Source organism: Haliotis rufescens, unplaced genomic scaffold (genome assembly GCF_023055435.1).
Source record: "Haliotis rufescens isolate VD_foot unplaced genomic scaffold, xgHalRufe1.0.p SCAF_3, whole genome shotgun sequence".
NCBI classification, from domain to species: Eukaryota; Metazoa; Mollusca; class Gastropoda; order Lepetellida; family Haliotidae; genus Haliotis; species Haliotis rufescens.
Genome location: NW_025964001.1, coordinates 18958053 through 18982042, shown reverse-complemented (window position 1 = coordinate 18982042; position 23990 = coordinate 18958053). Strand labels below are relative to the sequence as shown.

The 23990-nt window shown below is 39.7% G+C and overlaps 1 protein-coding gene across 2 annotated transcripts in view; it reads left to right on the top strand.

The window, feature by feature from the left end:
- The window catches only part of LOC124137041 (apoptosis-resistant E3 ubiquitin protein ligase 1-like), a 125627-nt gene that overhangs the window by 91621 nt on the left and 10016 nt on the right, over positions 1-23990 (top strand). For both annotated transcript variants that reach the window (XM_046503144.2, XM_046503145.2), the window contains 14 exons: positions 9602-9839; positions 12251-12414; positions 15469-15637; positions 16148-16281; positions 17172-17249; positions 18051-18192; positions 19393-19514; positions 20356-20431; positions 20733-20845; positions 21111-21290; positions 21760-21885; positions 22275-22463; positions 23302-23388; positions 23748-23923. In XM_046503144.2, the coding sequence (XP_046359100.1) occupies positions 9602-9839; positions 12251-12414; positions 15469-15637; positions 16148-16281; positions 17172-17249; positions 18051-18192; positions 19393-19514; positions 20356-20431; positions 20733-20845; positions 21111-21290; positions 21760-21885; positions 22275-22463; positions 23302-23388; positions 23748-23923 (1994 nt within the window). The remainder of the gene's footprint in view (positions 1-9601; positions 9840-12250; positions 12415-15468; positions 15638-16147; positions 16282-17171; positions 17250-18050; positions 18193-19392; positions 19515-20355; positions 20432-20732; positions 20846-21110; positions 21291-21759; positions 21886-22274; positions 22464-23301; positions 23389-23747; positions 23924-23990) is intronic.

Genomic DNA, 23990 nt, shown 5'->3' with positions numbered 1-23990 from the left:
AAGACCGAGGCAAGAGAATATTGGCAATGTAAGACCGAGGCAAGAGTGTATTGGCAATGTAAGACCGAGGCAAGTGGGTATTGGCAATGTAAGACCGAGGCAAGAGGGTATTGGCAATGTAAGACCGAGGCAAGAGGGTATTGGCAATGTAAGACCCAGGCAAGAGGGTACTGGCAATGTAAGACCAAAGCAAGAGGGTATCAGCAATGTAAGACCGAGGCAAAAGGGTACTGGCAATGTAAAACCGAGACAAGAGGGTATTGGCAATGTAAGACCGAGGCAGGAGGGTATCGGCAATGTAAGACCGAGGCAAGAGGGTATTGGCAATGTAAGATCGAGGCAAGAGGGTATCAGCAATGTAAGACCGAGGCAAGAGGGTATTGGCAATGTAAGTCCGAGGAGCTGATACATTGCCTGACATTGCTGATATCTGATTGCCGAGGTCTTACTTTTTTTACCATAACCGAGGAGGAGTGCTTTATCTCACTTATTAAATAACAAGAAATAACAGAAAAAATAAGAAAGACATTGAGATATCTTATAGTGAAACAATACAGTGGAAAGAAATGCGATCAAAGCGTGCGAGAGAAGAAACACGTGCAGCATAGACAAAACTAAGTCATGACATCTAAAACGTTCTTTCACGTCCATACCAGGTCTTACTAGGAAAACGTAATACCACATACCAGGTCTTACTAGGAAAACGTAAAACATTATACCAGGTCTCCATAGGAAGAAGTAAAACATCACACCCGGGATGAGGTCTTACTTGGAAAAAGGATAACCTCCCAAGAAGTTATTATGAGATACAAAGATATCTACAAAAGTAGCAAAAGTGGCAGTAGGTTAGTCTGTCTTACAGACCCTGATACAAATTAATATCAAATACAGCCCATGCAAGTCTATAATGTTTGGCAAGTCTAGATCACTGCAGTATCTGAAAATGAAGAGAGTCACTGGGCTCCTTTTTATTATATTTTTATTAAAATAACTGAACAACTGTTTTTTTATGTAAGATGTGTTCATTTCAGAGACTAGATGTTAGTCTAGCAGTAGGTTTATGTGTAAGTTTTTGTGATGTGTTTGACAATATTGACGGTAGACCAGTGAAACGTTTTACATGTTGTCCTAAGCTTGAGGCTGACTTTGTTGGTGGTGCAAGATGCTATTTAAGGTAATTTTTCGTTCTAAATTTGATGCACTTTTGATACACATTTATTTCTATTAGCTGACCTGACTGAAAGTGAAGTGAGCTTAACTCATGGCCTGTCTGTTGTAAGCATTTCCTCTTCAGAAACCACTGGACCAATGAAATCAAGATCTTACATGCTTGTTCCTACTAATTATGACATGAAGATTAGTTCAATAGGTTGAAATCTGATTTTCAGTATGGCCGTCACGGCAGATATATTGAAAAAACACTTTATGTCCATTACTCAGTTTTGAGATATTTTACCTTTTTCACTTTTATTTGAACTTTGCACTTTGACCACACTGAAGCAGAAACTTCTTCTGGCCATTACTGAGCCATTTCAGTTCAAAATGTGAAAGAATTTGGTATTTTTTAGATATAAGGGGGTCTCAACACATGTGTTCCATTTGTCACAATATTTTACGTTTTGCCTTTGATTTGACCTTTGCTTTTTGACCATGCTCAAATCCAATTTTTCTATTTGGCCTTTGACTTCACCAGCCATATTGAAATAGCTAATTATGATGGTACTTGTTCTTACCTTGTCTGGCGCTCGGCATTAAGGGGCTAAAACAAGGACTGGTCGGCTCGGAGTATACTGTGTCCGAGTGGAGTATTGCGGCATGGTATCTCAGTGTGCTAGCACTATAAATCAGCATCAGTCTAGACTAGTACAAGCAGCCACACCCACACCCACACGTACATGCACGTCGCTATATAAGTGCAATAATCTTAGACGCGACGTTAAACCCGATTTCACCTCACCTCACCATTGTATAAATAATTTAGATTTTTAGTCCTCAGAAAGTACGTCCAGGTAAGCTACAGTGCCTATTACACTATTTTCATAACATTCATTATATGTTAGGAATGTGATTATTATAACCTGAGAAGTGAAATACCACCAAAATTAAATGAGGATAATTGGGAATAAGAAAAACAAGTGATTAATATGTTGGCCTGATGAAAGTGTTTGTACCGTCTATTAAAGCAGACTACTTGTCTGGTTCTAGGGAACTCATGGCATGTATGAGACTCATTGCATGTATTTTTCGATAAATCAAGGTATCAGTTTCAAGCATGTATAATCTGTTTCAAGTATATATATTGGTTTTAACAGAAACAAATATATTTACCATTATAATTTTCAAAATGTGATTTGTGCTTCACACTTTTTTCAATGGTTTTCTAAGATCCAAATGTAATTTAATCTCGAACTAACAGTGATGTAAGACAGGCTTGAAAAGAAACTGTTTCATCCGTTTTTACTGGATAAATGTCAGTTTCATTTTGTGTCTGTTTTTCTTCGCAAAGGCAATGTTACAAGTTTCAAATCTACAAAGGTTTTGCCAATTACTTTCTCAACTTGTTTTCTTAAGTTTCACTCAAACAGGAAATTAACTGACGGGCACATTGGAAGTGTTTTTCTGTTCCTTTAACTGAAGAAAATATTTTTTAATTTTTTTAAATAACAATTGGTATTTTCATGGAATTCTTGTGTTTAAGAGTTTTAATGATTTTCTTGAAAAAATAGTTTGCTTTTAATGTGTTTTTAGCTTAAATTCTAGCAGAAATTTTAAAGGTCATGTGTATACATTTATCAGTATTATTCATAAGATGTTATCAACAATTCTTCTCTGTCTATTATTATTATTATTATTATTATTATTAATCAATCATCAATAGTTGTAAAAGTTTCCAAAACTATTTCTAAGTTGGTTGCTGTTTTAAAGGACTGAAGTTTAATGGAAGTTTCTGTGAACACCCGTGTCATCACTATTTGATAGTGATTCAGTAACACATGCTCTTGATATATTTGAAATCGTACAAGGGACTCGGCTCTAAGAAGATTTTTTTATGATTATGGAAATGATTTTGTCTCTTTTATTTATTAAGATTAAACTTGTAATTAGATTGAGGAATTCATGTTGAGAGTATTAATTTGTCATTTCTCGTCCTGTAATGTTGATATGGCCATCAATTAAATGCTACATACATTATCATGAACTTCAAAGTCGACCTAATTATACATGTAAACTTTTTAAAATGCGTACTTAAAACTGACTTTGTATTAAAAAAATAACCAAGATCCTATTATTCCGATTCCTCCAAATAACTGTTTGACCGATGATACACAATCCATTACTGATCCCCATGGAAGAAATTTGATCAATATATTTCAAGGAAACCTTTTCCAGATTCCCAGATGCAAGTAATAATATGCCTAACAAACATAAACTGATCCAGTTGTGCTAAACTTTCTGTGCCTGGCTAAGGCAGCAGCAAATCAAAGATGGCCACCGTGTAATGACGACTTCACTATCGTTACCACTCTATCGATTGAACTTACAGCACCAAATGGGCCAGTTATGCCACTGTTGAAAGCTGGGATCATAAAAAAAGACTCAGGAGATACCAAAACCTTCAACAAAATCTTTTTGCTTGAATTATTCATAGATGGTGTAATTTCCAAGGGAATCCATCAAAGTACAAGCGTAGAATATCATGCTTAACCTTTGTGCCATTTGGTCCAATAAAACCAGCCTTTTGAGATACTGTTTCTTGTACCAAGCTTTAATTTTCTGTTATAATGTGATGGGAAACTAGGCCATGAAGTACAGGAGTTGGCTACATGGTAGACTGAATGAACATCATTTTGGGCCTTTCCTGTATCCCTGGAGTGACTGTATTGAATTGCTGTTACTGTCATTAAAGAGCCTACAACAGAATAAGATTTGTATAGATCAGCCTCTCCTACGCTGAGGCAGACTTGTATCCACTGGCATTTGATGGTGCTTTGAAGTGATGAAAGTTAAAATCACCTGTTTGCCAGGTAATTTCACAAAAATATTTGCTTGTTTGCATATACCCGGTAGTTATGTCTTTGATAGGCATTAAGAAATGGTTATCTTTTATTTTGTTTTTGATGATTTTGTTTTTTATGCATATACATGTACTTCTATGTATTAACAGTGACCCTACATCACCCTTTGGTTATCTGCAAACAATGTATCAGTTTCTTGATGCATTAAAAATTTGTAAACCTTCTTATCATTGTTATTATCTTATATATGTTTTTTGCAGATTTTTTGTTTTAATTCTGACTTTAAACCTATGAACTTTCAGTTTCATTCTGACTTTAAACCTATGCACTTTCAGTTCAGAGGCCAGTTACAACAGTGACATTTTAAGCATCTTATCTAATGATGAGGTGTTGATTAGAGGTAGTTAATGTCTTTTGATACCTTTGATTGATCAGTCAGAATCTAGTAGCTTCCAAAGTCATGGTAGAATTGTGTTTTATATATATGGCAAGAGAGTTTACAATAAAACTGCTGTAAAATGACACTAGATAATATTTTTCTTTTGATGGATATATGACTTGATAGTTTGGAATCAAATGTTCTCTACTCCCCTTACACTGAGGACAAATCAATATGAAATGATATTCACCTTCAATGACTCTCAAGTCAGGAGAAATTATCCTCAATAAGTTTTGTGATAAGAAAATTTGGATTTACAAAGCTGATTTTCTGTATTTTAAGATTTTATGCCTGACATTTAAACTTTCCGAGAGAATACATTTAACAAATTTGAACTGATAGTCTTGGTGCAACATTAATGTTTAGATATTAATATTTTGAAATTGGAAATCGGTATTATTTACTTCTGCTTCCAAAAGTGAAGAAATAAAAGACCTGATAGTTTGGAATCAAATGTTCTGTGCTCTCCTTGTACCGAGGACAATCAATATGAAGTGATATTCAACTGCAATAAATCACAAGTCACGAGTATTTTTCTGAATAAGTGTTTAATTTTTATGATGAGAAAATTTGGATTTACCAAACTTATATCCTGTATTTTCCAATTCTATATTAGGTATCCAAACTTCCAGAGAGAAAACATTGAAAATGTTGACATCTTAAGTGATACTTACTTATTTACATACTTACTTTGGCTCACAAATTAGTATTTTATGAAGATTTATCCTTTGTTTAATTGTGTGTTTGTATTTGGATTTGATATAAATATCTATAACAACAAATGATTCTTGGTGGTTTGATCACCTGACTGCCTCTGTGGTGTAGTGGGTAGAGTGTCTGCCTAGAGAGCAGAAAGTTGATGGTTCGATGTCCTGACTGCTTCCGTTTTGTAGTGGGTAGAGTGTCTGCATAGAGAGCAGAAAGTTGATGGTTCGATGTCCTGACTGCTACAGTTGTGTAGTGGGTAGAGTGTCTGCCTGGAGAGCAGAAGGGTTGATGGTTCAATCTCCTGATTGCCTATATGGTGTAGTGGGTAGAGCGTCTACCTAGAGAGCAGAAGGTTGATGGTTCGATGTCCTGACTGCTTCCGTTGTGTTGTGGGTAGAGCGTCTGCCTGGAGAGCAGAAAGTTGATGGTTCGATGTCCTGGCTGCTACAGTTGTGTAGTGGGTAGAGTGTCTGCCTAGAGAGAAAGTTGATATTTCTATGTCCTGACTGCTACAGTTGTGTAGTGGGTAGAGTGTCTGCTTGGAGAGCAGAAAGTTGATGGTTCGATGTCCTGACTGCTCCACTTGTGTACTGGGTAGAGTGTCTGCCTGGAGAGCAGAAGGTTGATGGTTGATGTCCTGACTGCTACAGTTGTGTAGTGGGTAGAGTGCCTGCCTGGAGAGCAGAAGGTGGATGGTTCGATGTCCTGACTGTTACAGTTGTGTAGTGGGTAGAGTGTCTGCCTGGAGAGCAGAAGGTTGATGGTTCGATGTCCTGACTGCTACAGTTGTGTAGTGGGTAGAGTGTCTGCCTGGAGAGCAGAAGGTGGATGGTTCGATGTCCTGATTGCCTATATGGTGTAGTTTTAGAGTGCCTGCCTGGAGAGCAGAAGGTTGATTGTTCAATCTCCTGATCGCCTATATGGTGTAGTGGGTAGAGTGTCTGCCTAGAGAGCAGAAGGTGGATGGTTCAATCTCCTGATCGCCTATATGGTGTAGTGGGTAGAGAATCTGCCTAGAGAGCAGAAAGTTGGTGGTTCGATCTCCAGACTGCTTCTGTTGTGCAGTGGATAGAGTGTCTGCCTGGAGAGCAGAAGGCTGGTAGTTTGAACACCTGATTGCCTCCATGGTGTAGTGGGTAAAGCATTTGCATGGAGAGCAGAAGGTTGATGGTTTGAGATCCTGACTGTGGTGTTTAGGTGGACAAGGACCAGTACAGGATGCCATGCACACAAATGCATGCGCGTCGCTGTATGAATGAAATAATCTTGAATGCCAGGTTTTGAAATTAACATAAGTCCACTAGTCCCAGACAAGTAAAATTCAGGAAGGACCAGTGGCATTTCCTTCAGGACTACCACTTTTTTCATTTGATTGAACACAGCTCAGTCGCGGTCGTTTTTTTGCAGACTAGTGGAAATATAAATTAATTTCTAACCCCGAACATGACGCTAAGCTCCATTTCACCTCACCTCAACTCACCCATCATATCTCAGCAGTAAATTTACAGTCATGAATATGAAAGCTGTTGTTAATCTGTCACCATTTCTATTAAAACTGGAGCATCCATCATTATTAAAAATAATTGGATGTTGGAGGGAAATATCACACAGTCCAGAAAAACCTTCGGCCATGACTCAGTGTCTGGTTGTGAAAGGTCAGGGATTCAACCTCAGTGGGAGATTGACAGGAGATGTAATCAGCTGATTAATTACAGGTGGTTGACTGGCATTTGCAAGGTACTACACAACTAGGCTGAAATTGACATGCAAAACAGGCTTGTGGCAAGGTTGGGGATTGCACACACTGGTATTTCGGATTAGGATGAAAATGTATTTACATTGAAGACAGTGACTTGGGTTCGTGAGGATGGTGTACAAGTATTTGTAGCAAATTTTATGCTGATTTCTGCATTTGTATAAGGTCTGAATAAGGGTACACCACAGAAGTCAAGAAGAGCAATAAGTAGTATCCAAGTTGACTTTTGTGTGACTTTTTTGTCATTACTGAGAAAAACATCTGTAACAGTTTAAATTTCATTTAAAAAAGCCTCTGATTGGATGTAACACGTCGATTGCTTGCTCAGACGAGGCCACAATTTTAGGTTTAACCCCCTGGATGCCACAGGGACATATATTGTCCCTCCTGTACGACCTCTTACTTTGAAGTCGAATAAAATTCAAAATACGTCACCCACACAAATACACTTCACAGTTTTTAATAAGGTGGGAAATTCCCTGTTATGATATCATCCACTGGCATTTTAGGCCAACCAAAAGTACTGAAAATGACCTCTGAAAATTAGGTATATTGTTAATGTTGCCATTTTTTACACATTACTAAATCACCACTCACGGCGTTATTTGTAACATTTGAAATCTAAATTTCGGATAATTACTCGGAGAAATAAATTTCAAAAATAGCATATTAGTGATCACGGGTATCTGTTGTTTTTGAAATCACCAATGATTATTCCAAAACGTCTCCTATAACCCTAGAATCGTTTAAAATGTTTTGGAAAATACGCAAACATGAACGCCGAAGTGAACTTTCCGCCATATTGGATAGTGTTTACAAAATCATGCTTCAGGTACACTGGTAATGAGGCGCCTGTAACATCACATATATTTCAAACTTAGCTGCGATACACACATCCTTGAATTCCTCATACATTTTAGAATCAAATGACCAATGGTCTTTGTCACCAATACAAAGTGGCTGGACGAAATCAAGCAAAATAACTAAGGTGTGAAAACGAATGCTGTGCTTAAAAAACTGCACTTGTTTGAAATGTAAACAAATCAAAATACAGATTTTACACAGTGTAACATTTTCTCCTATTTTGAGCTGTCCATTCGTCTATTCGTTCAAGATATTGGCTCAACATATTCAGAATATGCATTGGAAGAGAATCGTAGGAAAAATTAGGGAATTTAAAGTAGATACATTGCAATGATTTGATAATTTCAACAGAAATTGTCAAAGTTACCGTCCTTTGTGACACCATGACTGACGCAAAATCATGCACGACAACGGTATTTATCGGAATTTCTGACTATTTCCGTTTGTTTCAATAAAAATTATAGCAACAATTAACAGTACATAGATTGTCAGAATGTTTCTGATTACCGTATTCGACGTAATAAGCGCCCAGGGCGCTCTCAAAATTAGAAATAGGGGGCTCTTATTAGAATAGTATTTTGTGTTGAAAGATCGTAAATTTCGTGGTTTATGCTGACAGCCTGAAATGTTTATATACGACAGAAATATTTTTCCAGGATTTAATTGCCCATAATTAAGGGTGCATATAACATACGAGTGCGTATTATACACAAATAAATAAGTCTTATGTACGTAAACCACTTGGAAGGGGTGCTAATTGAGATTGTTTACTAGCCAAGATATTGGCAAATATCGCCGTAGGCGCTTATTAGAGCAGGGCGCTTATTACATCGAATACGGTACTTACAGTTGTGCCTGGAACCACTGGTCATGGGTTTAATCCCCGTGGTCGTGGGTTTCCACAGCCCTTTCATTTTAGACTTTTATTCCACATGATGCTGACATGTCTTGCTATAAATATAATAATGTTAGATTCAGTGTAAAAGCTTACTCATTTACACTCTCTTTGAATAATCATGTCTTATCGATCGTAAACAGTCAATGACTAGATTCATGTTTGAATTTTTTATCATATTTAAATAGTCCTCCTTTCAATCTCAATTCTGTCCTAGGCACCAAAAGAAATGCAGTTTTTTTGTGTGCCTTGTATGATTTTATGATTTTATCATATGATCAGTTTTGTTTGTTGCCTAGTGATGTATATATAAAATAAATTAACATTTGATTTTTGGCACCAACAGAAACTGTAGATATAGTACATATCACAAAGGAAACAACAACAAAAATAAACAGAAAGACAGCTTTCTAATTTGTCCAAGTAAATTAATGATCGTTTCTTAGAGTTTACTCAGGGTTAAGTTCAGAGAAATTTCCTCCTTTTGGGGAGATTGGTCAAAGTTAAGTTTATTTGATTATGTCTGTTTGATCGATTGATTATTGACTATATTTGTCAAAGTTTTTGATCATTTCACTTGATAGCCACACCACAAATGTGTATATGCATCAAATGTGCATAGTTGTCGAAAGATGTTATACTGAATCACAGGGTAGTGGGGTAGCCTAGTGGTTAAAGAGTTCACTCATCATGCTCAAGAAACGGTTCAATTCCCCACATGGGTACAATGTGTGAAGCCCATTTGTGTTGTCCCCCTGCCATGATGTTGCTGGAATATTGCCAAAAGCGTCATAAAACCAAATTCTCTCACTCATTATAATGAAACACTCAGAGTCAGTGTGATGCTTTTATTGAATTAAGAATATGATGGTTTATTTCTTTGTTTTGATCTTGATAAATCATAACATTGTTTCTTATTATAGTTTTTCCAGAAGAATGGCAAGCCATATCCTGTGTCGAATGCAGATGGCATCTTGGTGGAAATCATGCATGCAGGGGTCAAGGTCGCCACCTCGATGGATTATGGCAGCGTGGAACCCATCAATGCCAACCTTGCAAAAGTTTCGTTCACCGTCCACAAATCGGGAGAGTACAAGATATCAGTTATGATTGGTGCTAAACATATCAAAGGCAGTCCCTTTACAAAAATCTTCGAAGCAGGTGAGACTTTCAAGAAGCTTTTGTGTTGATATTTTGTTTTTGACGAAGCCTTGTATGAATACATTTTTAATATGTTATTGCTTTCATTTGATGAAATAAACACGGTATATGACATGGCAGCAGTAAATATCATGTGCGTGAAACTGGAGAAAGAAAAGAGACTCGATGTTCATTGCAAGAAATATGTTGAACCTTTCTCAAATTCAGGTAATAATAATAATTCTACCATGAATTTGGAATTTACTCGATTCTGATTGGTCAATCAGAGGCTATTAAATCACAATAAACCCCCTCTGATTGAAACAGCTGGTTTGACGACCGCCTCACCGCGGAAGCTAATATTCATAGAATAGTACTATTTTCAGTCATTGTCGGTAGGCATATTTAAATAACTATATCTACAATTACAGGTTACAAAATGCACAGATGCGGTTACTACAATATTCAAAGGATGTGTGGCAATACATTTCGTGCAGAAAAACACGTTCGGTTCCAAATTCAATTTACTAGGGTTAAATCTACAGGTAACCTAGCTCTACATTGAAAACACAGTATGTTTATCTCCTAAATAATAATCTGTGCATTTTTAATGCACCAAATTCCATTCACCAAGTGGATGCTCACAGTGCTACACGATTATTACTCCGGTCAATGGATCAGTGTGTACTCTTTGCTACTGAGAAAATCTCTTAGGGCATGTTAATGTTGGGTGCCCCACTTGTCCCATTAAAGCCAAGGTCTTCAGGCTGGGAAGGAGCATTCATGACCAGACATTTATTAGGAAGGGGACAAGTTTGGGGCCAGTTGACAACCATAGGAAGTGTGATTCAAGCCTCTCAACAACAGTTTGTTTGCTACCTGAGTTTTTCATGATGTCACAGACATGCAGATGATCGTTACACAATGTTGCAGTTTCCTCTGGCACTAATTATGTGTTTGCCTATTTTGGGAATGGGCACCAGACCATAGTTTATGCCTCTTTAAGTGTCCAGAGTAGACATGGTCAGTCAGATGTTTGTCTACCACAAGTCCTGTATTACAAAACCATCATCTATGTTACCTCCATGTTCCATAATTGTGACAGATGTGTGTGTTTGGATGGATGTGATCAGGATAGATAGAAACACAAGTCAGACAGCCCACATGCATGCACACTCTAAGGCCCTTTTCGACAAAGCAGTATTAACGCTACGACTGCCGTAAGTTTATGTTAAACTATGGGAGTTACGATCACTTTGTAAAGCAAAGGCCCAGAACATGCTTACATGAGATGTTTCTGCTGAAGATGAAAAGGGTGCAGGGCCTCTTTCCACAAAGTGATCATAACTCTATGACAGTCATAAGTTAAACTATGGGAGTTACGATCATCTTAGCGCTGAGATCCCTTTGTAAAGCAAAGGCCCAGAACATGCTTACATGAGATGTTTCTGCTGAAGATGAAAAGGGTGCAGGGCCTCGTTCCACAAAGCGATCATAACTCTGCGACAATCATAAGTCTATGTTAAACTATGGGAGTTATGATCATCTTAGCGCTATGATCGCTTTGTGGAACGGGGCCCAGGTCATTGGGTTTTATTTCTGCTATATTCTGCTTGACCTGTCTGTGGCAAAAGTGGATGGCGGGGTAGTCCTGTGGTCAATGTTTCAGCTTGTCACAGCATAGATGTAGGTTTGATTCCACACATGCGACACTCAAGCCAATTTCTGGTGTTCCCAAGTGTAATATTGCTGAAACAAGCAGTACACAACCTGACTCCCAAACCTGACTCTTAATCAGGTTGCTTAAAGCATTTAATTCATTTGACAGTAAGGATTACTGTTACTTTAAGCATCCTGACACCAGTATCATGTATGGGGTACACAGGGATGGGCTTTAGCATGGCTATCACGACACATGCAGCTGAGGTTTTAAGGCTTTTTGGTGGTGAAGGTGACCACTCTCTCTGTTCTGTAACTTTTTGCATCAGGATTTGATTTAAGGAACTTGATGTACCATGCACCAGGGGCATGTTGACATGAAAATCTAGTTGCAACATGCAAAACCAGGTTGCAGCCTGGTCCCAGAAATGTATCAAAGATGAAATATAGAGACATAAACTGGTCTAAATAAGAAAAATCTCAGATCTCTGAAGACTTTGTCATGTGTCATGAATTATACATAACCCAGGAATTAGTTATGTAGTATTGTAAATAAAGCTATTGGTACTGAGTGTGTTCAAAAATCGATGTTGTGTGGACAAGTAAGGGTTAGTCAGACGAAAATTAATTTTTTGTTTACATGCACTTGGTGCATGTTGACATAAATAGGTTGCATTTTTCTATAATTGATTGCACTGGTGCATGTTTTACACAGCTAAATCTAGTGCTGAGCTGTTGTCTGCGTGTACTCTAACCCCAGCGTCTACCTGCAGGTCCTATAGATGCAAGTCAGACCGGTTTCATGAACTACAGCTCCACCGTTGTGTGCACAGCCGGCTCCTCCCATCCACTCACCATAGAAACCAAAGACTCTTTCGGCAACCTGGCTGCATACAAGACTGACCAGAATAACTACTTCAAGATTCGTGTCCGAGAGGTCAGTTTTCAGTAGAAATATAAGGGCAATATCTTCTATACTTCTTGAAATACAGGTTGGTGAAGTGGCCTAGTGGTAAAATGGTTGCTCATCACACCAAAGTTTTGAGCATCATAAGCTTCGATCCATGCATTTGGGATATGATGACATGCGTCAACCAAGTCAGCGAGCCTGACCACCCAATGCCGTTAGTCGCCTCTTACGACAAGCAGACCGCCTCTGTGGTCTTGTGGTAGAGCGTCCGCCCGGAGAGCGGAAGGTCCAGGGTTCGATCCCCGGCCGCGTCATACAAAAAGACGTTAAAAGATTTTACTTGTTGTTACCCTGTCTGGTGCTCGGCATTAAGGGGCTAAAACAAGGACTGGTCGGCTCGGAGTCAGTATACTGTGTCTGAGTGGGGTATTCATGTTAAACTGCGGCATGGTATCTCAGTGAGCTAGCACTATAAATCGGCATCAGTCCGGACTAGTACAAGCAGCCACAAACACATACACATGCATGCACGTCGCTATATAAGTGCAATAATCTTGGACGCGACGTTAACCCCAATTTCACCTCACTTCTTACGGCAAGCATAGTCGCTTTATATGGCAAGCATGGGTTGCTGAAGACCTATAGCACCCCAAGTGCCTGGTTTGATTAATCACATGGGTGAAATGTGTGAAGATCACTTCTTGTGTCCTCCTCTATGATGTGGCTGGAATATTGTTGAAAGCGGCATAAAACCAAATGCTTTCTCTCTCTGTATGCAGAAGAATTACAGCAAGGCTCATGGGAAAGTGATAGGGATTTTACAGGGGCTTTATATAGATTGTTAACTCCAATAAGTGGGACTGAGCCATAGACATAGTTGGTGCAGTGGAGGCTAAACATGTTAATCAGTGTTTGAAATTAACATCATCCTGGGGTTTGAGGTCTTGTTAGGATTTACGATATCAATTCCAGTTTGATCTCTCTGGGTACCTCGAGGTTAGAATAAATCAATGATCTCCCCAGAGTGTCTTTTCATGTCAAATACATCACTCAATAAGAGTCATAAAATCTGAGTAATGGAGATGAATATTGATGAGTACTGATATATTTGTTATCAAATGATACAAACGAGACGTATATCATCCAATGTCAGCAAGGATTTTATATGAGGAATGAACGTTTAATAACCATATATACTGTATATATCTACATCTGAGTAATGCTAATATTTCCTAATGTGCATATCTTTGGTGAAGCCAGTACTGAATTATAACTTTCAATTAGTGATGTGAACTGATTGTGTTTTTAAACAGCATGAACTTTTATAAAATTACCGGTACAGTCAGGAATGTGACTTTTCTCATACAACAGGTATAGTCTCATTATCACCTGCATAATATTATATCTACCTGCCTGCCTGCCCCCTGTCTTGATACACTTTGCGAATACATTGATCTGTTAAACCAGTGACCCGTTCACCAAGTCACTGACACTCAACCAGTAACCCAGTCACTCACTCAGTCACACATCTACACACCCACTCATACACCCAACCACCCACACTCACTCACTCATCCAGCCTCTCCTCCATCCATCAAGTCACCTACTCACTCATCTATCTAGTCACCCACTCACCCACTTGCTTATCTTGCTCACCAACTTACCACACACATATCTACAGTCACTCATCCAACCAGTCACTCACCATCCTGTCACCCACTGATCCACTCTCTCATCCTTCTTGTCACCTACTCATCCATCCTGTCACCCACCGATCCACTCTCTCATCCTTCTTGTCACCTACTCATCCATCCTGTCACCCACCGATCCACTCTCTCATCCTTCTTGTCACCTACTCATCCATCCTGTCACCCATCGATCCACTCTCTCATCCTTCTTGTCACCTACTCATCCATCCTGTCACCCACCGATCCACTCTCTCATCCTTCTTGTCACCTACTCATCCATCCTGTCACCCACCGATCCACTCTCTCATCCTTCTTGTCACCTACTCATCCATCCTGTCACCCACCGATCCACTCTCTCATCCTTCTTGTCACCTAATCATCCATCCTGTCACCCACCGATCCACTCTCTCATCCTTCTTGTCACCTACTCCTCCATCTTGTCACCCACTGATCCACTCTCTCATCCTTCTTGTCACCTACTCATCCATCCTGTCACCCACCGATCCACTCTCTCATCCTTCTGTTCACCTACTCATCCATTCTGTCACCCACCGATCCGCTCTTTTATCCTTCTTGTCTCCTACTCATCGATCCTGTCACCCACCGATCCACTCTCTCATCCTTCTGTTCACCTACTCATCCATCCTGTCACCCACCGATCCACTCTCTCATCCTTCTTGTCACCTACTCATCCATCCAGTCACCTATCGATCCACTCTCTCATCCTTCTTGTCACCTACTCATCCATCCTGTCACCCACCGATCCACTCTCTCATCCTTCTTGTCACCTACTCATCCATCCTGTCACCCACCGATCCACTCTCTCATCCTTGTCACCTTCTCATCTATCCTGTCACCCACCGATCCACTCTCTCATCCTTCTTGTCACCTACTCATCCATCCTATCACCCACTGATCCACTCTCTCATCCTTCTTGTCACCTACTCATCCATCCTGTCACCCACTGATCCATTCTCTCATCCTTCTGATCACCTCCTCACTCATCCATCCTGTCACCCACCGATCCACCCTCTCATCCTTCTTGTCACCTACTCATCCATCCTGTCACCCACCAATCCACTCTCACATCCTTCTTGTCACCCACCGATCCACTCTTCCATCCTTCTGTTCACCTACTCATCCATCCTGTCACCTACTGATCCACTCTCTCATCCTTCTGTTCACCTACTAACTCATACATACAGTCACCCACTTACTCACTCAACCACTCCTCCCCTCACTCATCCATACAGTGACATCTCCCCCACCCACTGGTCAGCCTACTATACTCCATTCACTGATTGAGATGATGTTAGCAGCTGTTGATATATTATCTACCTACAGTGTCTATTGGTCAACTTTCATAATATCATCACTATATTTTTCATTCCAGGCTGGAAGCCATGTCAAGTATGTTCCAGCAACCCAGATAATATACGACCCCAATGAGAAGCGACTTACTATGCACATTACAATGGAGAAAGCTGGTTGTTACCAAGCAACAGTGTCATATGGAGATGTCAAGTTAAAAAATGGAGAATTCAATATTTTAGTTTTAAATTGTAAGTATCTGGTACTTTTATTCAGCTTTACCCAAGATACTTTCTCATGGTTTACAAATTTGAGTTATTGTTATTGTTGGTTGTGATTGACTCTGTAATCGTGTTTCCTGTCTTTGTGCCAGAATAAGATGATCGTAGGTTCGAATCCCAGATTCAATCTGATTAACATTCTTATTTTGTCAGCACCATAATTAAACTTGTGAGTTTCATCTTGAACCTGAATCAATTCGGACTTACCTCCCATGTTGTGATATAACTGAAATACTGTCCAAAGTGGCGTTAAGCCCATGTGATAAATGAATGGAAGGATATTTGATTTTTTATATATCTATTTTGCCTCCTGATTCTTGGCATTTTGGGAAAAAACATAAAACAAAAAGATAAGTAAGTTTGTAATGATCAATCCACAATGCAAAAACGAAACAGGTGTTTGATAAGAACCTCACAAATTAAACAGTAGGCCAGTCTATCAGACTGCAGATGTCAACTCGACCTATTTTCTGTGCACAGATGAGGAGACAACCCATGTACACAAAAACCTGGCAAAGAAGAGTCACAACATGTGGTACGAAGCTCGGCTCATATCCTGCAACCACGAGAAGCTAGACAAGGCTAAAAAGGTCTATGTCTATATTTCACCAAAGGTAGGACAACCTCAGGCCATAACATAGTACTTGATTGCTGGAATTTCAGTTTACAAATATCTGTTTTGGATGATCCAGTCCTTCTTACTGAATTTAGAGGTAACCTATACTCATCCCCCCTCAACTCTAGCAGCCTATACTCATCTCCTCTTCAGCTCCAGCAGCCTATACTCATCCCCTGCTCAGCTGGGGCGGTCGGGTAGCCTAGTGGTTAAAGCGTTCGCTCGTCACGCCGAAGACCCGGGTTCGATTCCCGACATGGGTACAATGTGTGAAGCCCATTTCTGGTGTCCCCCGCCGTGATATTGCTGGAATATTGCTAAAAGCGGCGTAAAACCATACTCACTCACTCACTCACCCTTCTCAGCTCTTGCAGCCTATACTCATCCCCTTCTCAGCTCTTGCAGCCCATACTCATTGCCTCCACAGCTCTATCAGCCTATACTCATCCCCTTCTCGGCCCTAGCAACCTATACTCATCCCCTCTTCAGCTCTAGCAACCTGTACTCATGCCTTCCTCAGCTCTTGCACCATCTACTCATCCCCTTCTCAGCTCTATCACCCTATACTCATCCCCTTCTCAGCCCTAGCAACCTATACTCATCCCCTCCTCAGGTCTAGCAGCCTATACACAAACTAATAATTAGTTTGTTGTGACAATTCCCCCGAAACGCTCAAATGTCTCCTAAATACATTATTAAGTTAGTCATCCTTACTCCTTTACCAGATTTCTTTAAGGAATAAATTGGTGGCATTGTGTTAAAAACAATAATGGTCAGTTTTAGGTATCATTTAAAAAATCACTCAGTTTAGACTTTGACAATCTCAGTACTTGACTAACTTTCCCCTATTTAGTCTCATCAATGATTTATTGTACTTTTGTATTTCAGCAATTAACACTTAAGGAGTTTTATTTGAAAATCATAGGGAAAAAGCTCTACGCCTTCAGGGTCTGCCCATCAACTAAGGTAAGAGTGAAATCAGGTGTTCCTTTTGTAAAATATATTTAGTATTAATGGGTTCTTCATCAGAGCTCAATTGCTGTTATGGGTACAATTATGTCTTGAATATTGCCAAGACAGTGCAATACCACACTCGCAAGCTATTAACCATGTTTTCTAACACTTTAAGCTCACCTGACTGAGAGTTAAGTGAAGTCATGTCGTGGTGCGTTGTCTGTCCTCGCTCTTAACTGTAACATTTTTAACATCTCCTCTGAAATGAAAAGGACTAGGAAACTGAAACTTTGCATGGGTGATCACAGCAATGGTGTCTATAATGTGTCAGAAATATCAGGTGAGCTACAGAGCCTTGTGGCTCTACTTTGTACAGTTATTTTGTTCCCTGTACAATCTGATTTAGGAGATTAAGTGAAAGTCTTAGCTTGTGGTAATGACAGACGGTCATGGTTCTGTTGTCAATATTTGCTCAAGGTTTCCGAGATCACATTCAATGAACATTTTTAGACCTGTGAAGATCCAGGATAGAGCAGGTCTTCAACAACCCATGCTTGCCATAAAAGGCGACTATGTTTGTCGTAAGAGGCGACTAACATGATCGGGTGGTCAGGCTCGCTGACTTGGTTGATGCATGTCATCGATCCCAATAGCGTGGATCAATGCTCATGTTATCAATCACTGGATTGTCTGGTCCAGACTCGATTATTTACAGACCGCCATCATATAGCTGGAATATTGCTGAGTGCGGCATTAAACAAACAAACAAACAAACAATGCACATTTTGATGAACATTCCCATTATGTTTTCAGTTCCACTTCAATGGTTTCAATAACCAGTATGAGGCACCTGTGTTTACCATAGACGATGGTGCTCAGCCTCCCATCGTCCTGGTGGCCAAGGACAGGAACATCATCGCAGCAACATTCACTAACTATCTCCTGAAAAATATAGGTACCTAAGGCCCCAATATAGTTATTTTATTTTGATACAAATGTTTAGATTATGTGAGGCAGCATCTGTCAGTGGACATCACATGAAGTGTGACTGTTTGTTTGTTTTTGGTGTAATTGTAAGTAAAAGAGAGGGGAACACTTTGTCTTTGGCTGTAGGAACTTTGGGACAACAAGATGATGTGAGGTGGGGTAGTTTGTAGTGAGGTATTCAGGGATGAAAATGCAATAAGTAATATATTACAGTATATGGTCTTATGTGTAAATGTCTTATGATATCCCTCTGGGCTTTCCTCCAACCATTATATAAACTGGAAACAGAGCTACAGATAAGTTATGTATTTGCGTAAAATACCCCTCAAAACTATTCAAAACTCAATTGTTTGAAAACATCATGCGCAAATACCCAATGAAGCTTTTTCAGCATGTGAACAACGGAGCTAATTTCCGAAACACAATTACGAACTGATTTACTTTCCCTGTCAAGCCTTTATTTAGAACCGTTATATAAATATAAAACATTATTTCATTTTTTTTTAAATCTCAAAATGCCTACTCATTTTGGCAAAAAGCCAATAGACTGATGAATAGATGAGTGAAAAAATATTGGTTACCCAATGAATAATGTAATAACCTAATTAAAATAGAAACCTTCGAGTAAAAACTCAAAAATTAAAATCTGGAGCTCTGTGGAATAGTGTTCAAACTGGTGTTAAACAGAACTCACTCACTAAATATCTTTCAGGTTAGATGTTTTCCTTCTTGGACATTCAGCCTTAAAAATGATTTTTTTGTTGCCAAATTTACCAATTGACAACTGGTTCAGAACTATAACTCTGGAATGCTGCTAGTCTATGAGGACTATCGTCATTGAAGTTTTACTTGTTCTCAGCACAATTCAGTAATCTGGGCTAGAAGATTAGCTTGAATTTCAAAGGCTGACATTTCCAAACCTCATCTAAAAGAGGAACTGGTTGGATTCCAGGTTACACATTTTGCATTTAAGAATAAACTGTTGATCCCGGAATGTTAGGTTGAAACATTGTGTTTGTTTTAGTAATTATTCATGTAGATCTTTTCTTTGATCAAAATCAGCAGTGACTCTGGGCAGAATCAATCCCTGCTACCCTATCCTTATGATAACAGCTGACAAAACTGAGGATAATCTACACAGATCTAAACATTGTAAATCTTTTACTAGGTGGATCAGAGACGTTTCTGGACAAGCAGACGTTCTTTAATCACGAGGTTCGACAACTGCACAATAAGCGTGTTCATGCGTGTCTCCCTATCAAGATAGACAGGTCAAGACTCCTACATAGTGTGAGTAATCTTGCATATTTGCATTACACCATTCCTGGCAGCATGGGTGCCCATTACCAGATATCTGTTATAAGAAGTGATAAGGACCCCTAATGGGTCTCCAGTCCTCTGTTGCTTGTCATGAGAGGCCAATAATTTGGATTGGTTTGGCTGGCTCGGTGACTTGTTCAATTGCATGGCGGGGGCACGGGTGGCCCAGTTTTCTAAGGTGCCGCAAATCGCTGTGCAGAGTTGCGTCCCTTGGGCACGCCAGAAACCTATGATTGTGGGTTCGAATCCCAGTTCGCCCCGATTATGTTTCTAGGTTTGTCAGCACCATACCTGTGCTCGTGGGTTTCACCGAAGTGGTAAACGTCTGATACCTGCATCACTTAGGGCTTTCCTCCCACATTAAAGCTGACATGCTGTGATGTAACTGGAATACTGTTAAAAGAGCGGCGTTAAACCCAACTCACTCACTCAATTGCATGGCAACAAACCAGGACAGCATGCAGTGTTGCACATAATGTCAACCACTGGTTTGTCTGGACAAGATGCATGATATAGCTGAATATTGCTGACTGCGCCATAAAATAAAACATTCATAGGATCAGTAACATAAGGCTACAGAGCTCGGAAAGTTTGACAGATGGTACTTGTCCTGGGAGAACCAGGGACCTTGAATAGTCAGGCATTTGTATGTGGAACAAGGGTATATGCATCAAACCAGGTTCAATTAATCTTTCTTGTATTGTACACTCTGGCAGATATGTAGAGGAAACATTTCTTGGTAGAGTTTAAAATCAGGTCAAATTTCTTGTGATGTTGTCTCCCTTTAGCCAACTGCTTTGTTTCACTTCAGTCATACAAGGCAACAAAACATTTCGATTTGAGTGACTGGTGTAAGCGGTTTGAAATAAACTTCATTGGTGAAGAGGGTAAGTAGGAATACATGAGTCTTTCTTATGGATAGGAACTTCTTTTATTCTTTGTATGACGTTTCAGAGCTACTACTTGCTCCTTCATCAGGTGATTAAACATCATCCCAATTTCTAAATGCCTTTGAAAGTCTTAAGGGTAATAAGGATCAATTTGTTTTGGAGGAAACTACAATTTCAAAATGCAACAAACTTAAAACAACCCATAAAAATTACCTCTTAAAATATTCTTGTGTCTGTTGGTGTCAGCATGTACTATAACCACCGAAGTAACTTACAGTCAGTGCTTACATGTTTACAGGCCTGGACTGGGGTGGATTGCGGAGGGAATGGTTTGAGCTTCTGTGCACAGAACTGTTTGACCCGAGTGGTGCCGGTCTCTTCACAAGGTTCACAGATGACAGTCAGGGGCTTGTGAGTTTTACATCTCTTGTTTCTGCCTAGGAAAAGTGGTACCTGTGATATTTTGTAGTCAGTTTGATCTGTCCAGTTAAAGGTCATCATCAAGTCATACTAACATTCTGGAGGACCTGAAGTATCACTTGACCTTAAGATGTCAAAATGGAACTTTCTTTCTTAAGGTTGTGCTGCTGTTGATAATTACTGTTGTTGTTGTGATGATGCTGTTGAAGATCACTGTTGTTGTGCTGTTTTTTAGGTACATTTGCAACTTTTTCAGGTACATCCCAACCATAAGAGGCAAACAGATCGGAAGCTCAAGTACTATGAGTTTGCTGGGAAGGTGGTGGGCAAGTGCCTTTATGAGTCATCGCTAGGTCGACCTTACAGACAGCTGGTGAAGGCCAGGTTCTCACGCTCATTTCTGGCTCAGCTCATTGGCCTCAGGGTCAACTACAAGGTCAGTTCAGGATCATCATTTCCCGGGTTCAGAGGTAGAATGGGCCCCGAGAAATCCTGTTTTGAAGGGTGATGGGGATTTTTCTTTGAGAAATGAGGGAGTTAAACAATTGTAGAAATACTTTAAGAACATCCAGCAAACAATTTTTCATTTTTACTTCCTCTTGGGACAAATTATTTACTTTTTTTTACAGCATCTCCCCTCCATACAAATGGACTGTTATCATTATCATCTTATTTGGTAGTTAAATAATGGTGAGTGAGTGAGTGAGTTTGATTTTACGCCACTTTTAGCAATATTCCAGCAATATCACGGCGGGGGACACCAGAAATGGGCTTCACACATTGTACCCATGTCGGGAATCAAACTCAGGTCTTCGGTGTGATGAGCGAACGCTTTAACCACTATGCTACCTGACCACCCCTGTTAAATAATGGCCTACTTTTACCATTACCCATTACCTTTTCAGTACTTTGAAACAGACGACCCTGAGTTGTTCAAGACGAAGATCCAGTACATTGAGGAGCATGATATTAATGACATGGACCTCACCTTCTGTGAGGAGGAGTACTCATCAACAGGCCAGCTGGTCAAGGTGAGGAGTTTGGGGAGGAGTCTGACAGATGCTTCAATAGTCAGCTCTGTCCGATACACTCCTATAGCTAGGGATCCAAATCTCTCTCAAAACGAGAAAACTTGTACCAGTGCTGTGTTGGGCTCAATGACGCATCAGTGACAAAAATGATGTCTGATGCAATTCCCGTTTTTCCTTTTTACCTTGTATTCCCATGTTTTTCGGACGAACGATTGACTTGCCTTTGCATGTGTTTGTGTTGGGTGCCACCAGTGGGGCAAGATATGCTCACCTTTTCTCCCTGTCTCACTACTATGATTGAAATTGTACTATCAGCTTTTAGTAGAGATTTCTGATGAATGTGGAAAGTGTTTTGTTGCTTATGGTACAAGTTTGATCTGTTGTTGCAGACAGTGGACCTGGTAACTAATGGCAGCCGTGTTAAGGTGACGAACAAGAACAAACTTCGGTATCTTGATCTGCTTGCTCAGTTCCGACTGACCGGGGCAGTCAAGGAAGCGGTGGATGCATTCCTGAAGGGGCTCAATGAGCTTATCCCTGACAACTTGCTCAGCATCTTTGATGAAAACGAACTTGAGGTGACACTTTTTGGGCTGAAAGTGTTAACATTTGTTAGTGACTGGAACACAAAAACAAATAAATGATTTAGATGAACATGTTTCTGTTATTAATATTCTAAGATAGAACTTGATACTCACATAAGAGATTCAATTTAAATTTCAACTGAAAATAGACAAATTGACACACAATATGGAATCTAAAAATGGTAGAGTTATGAATATATGCTCCTATAAGTAATGGAAATAATAGATTGCAGTGATAAATATAATTGACATCCCTATTCTGGTAAGAAATGCAAAATTGATTTTCTTCAATCTAACATTGAAGCCCCCATCTTGAATAGGCTTAAAACGTCTGAGCATGAGCAATAATATATCAGAATGGTTTTTGGAAATCAAGTAAAACGCCAGGGAACCCCATGTTCATGTCTAGGATCACAGAATTATAACTGACATGTGAAGATCTGGATTAGAATAGGCCTTCAGCAACCCATACTTCCTGGCGAGTATGCTTGTCGTAAGAGGCGACTAATGGGATTGGGTGGTCAGACTCGCTGACTTGGTTAATGCATGTCATTGTAACTCATTTGCGTGGATCAATGCACATGATATCAATCACTGGATTGTCTGGTCCAGACTTGATTATTTACAGACTGCCGTCATATAGCTGCAATATTGCAGAATGCGGTGTTAAACAACAAACAGAAAAACAAACAAACAAACAAACAAACAGAACTATAACTAAGAATCCCTTGGACTTGAAAATTGATAGACTGAGGTAAATTCCTGTTTGAAATTACTTAAAGTTCCCAGTACCCAGGAATACCATTGATGCCAATACTTTGATCTGTTTCAGTTGCTGATGTGTGGTACAGGCAACTACAGTGTTGCTGACTTCAAACTACGTCATACTGTTGTGGGTGTGAGTGCAGCATTCACCAAGGTAGGCAGTTGGTGTTTAGGATATTTCACACTCAGGTGGTGCTTTCGTTATGGCAGTTGTTAATGGCTTCATGTTCTAGTGTATCTGAGGTACTAGTATTCATTTGACTGTTTGATAAGCATTTTTAGAAGTTGGTAAGTAACAATATTGAGGCTGTTGATGGTCCTCATTGCCATGTCTCCATGGAGACGATGTATGGACTGTTTGATATTTTAGTAGTACTGTTACTGTATCTTACAGTACATCCTCGCATTAATGGTTTATGGTTACTACTCATAAGTAGCAATGTTCCCCACTTGTTATATACCTCCTCTAGACGTAGTGATGAGACTGTTGTCACCCTGACCATTCTCCCTCAGGTACTGGAGTGGTTCTGGACAATCGTTGCAAGCTTCACCGAGGAACAGATGGCGAGGCTGTTACAATTCACAACCGGCTGTTCCCAGCTGCCTGCTGGAGGTTTTGGTGAACTCAACCCCAATATCCAGCTGAGCTCATCTCCAACCTACAATACACTTCCAACAGCGCACACATGGTGGGTTACACCTCTTCTATCTGTGGAAGTCATAAACTATTCGTTACATATGTTTCTATGTGTTACA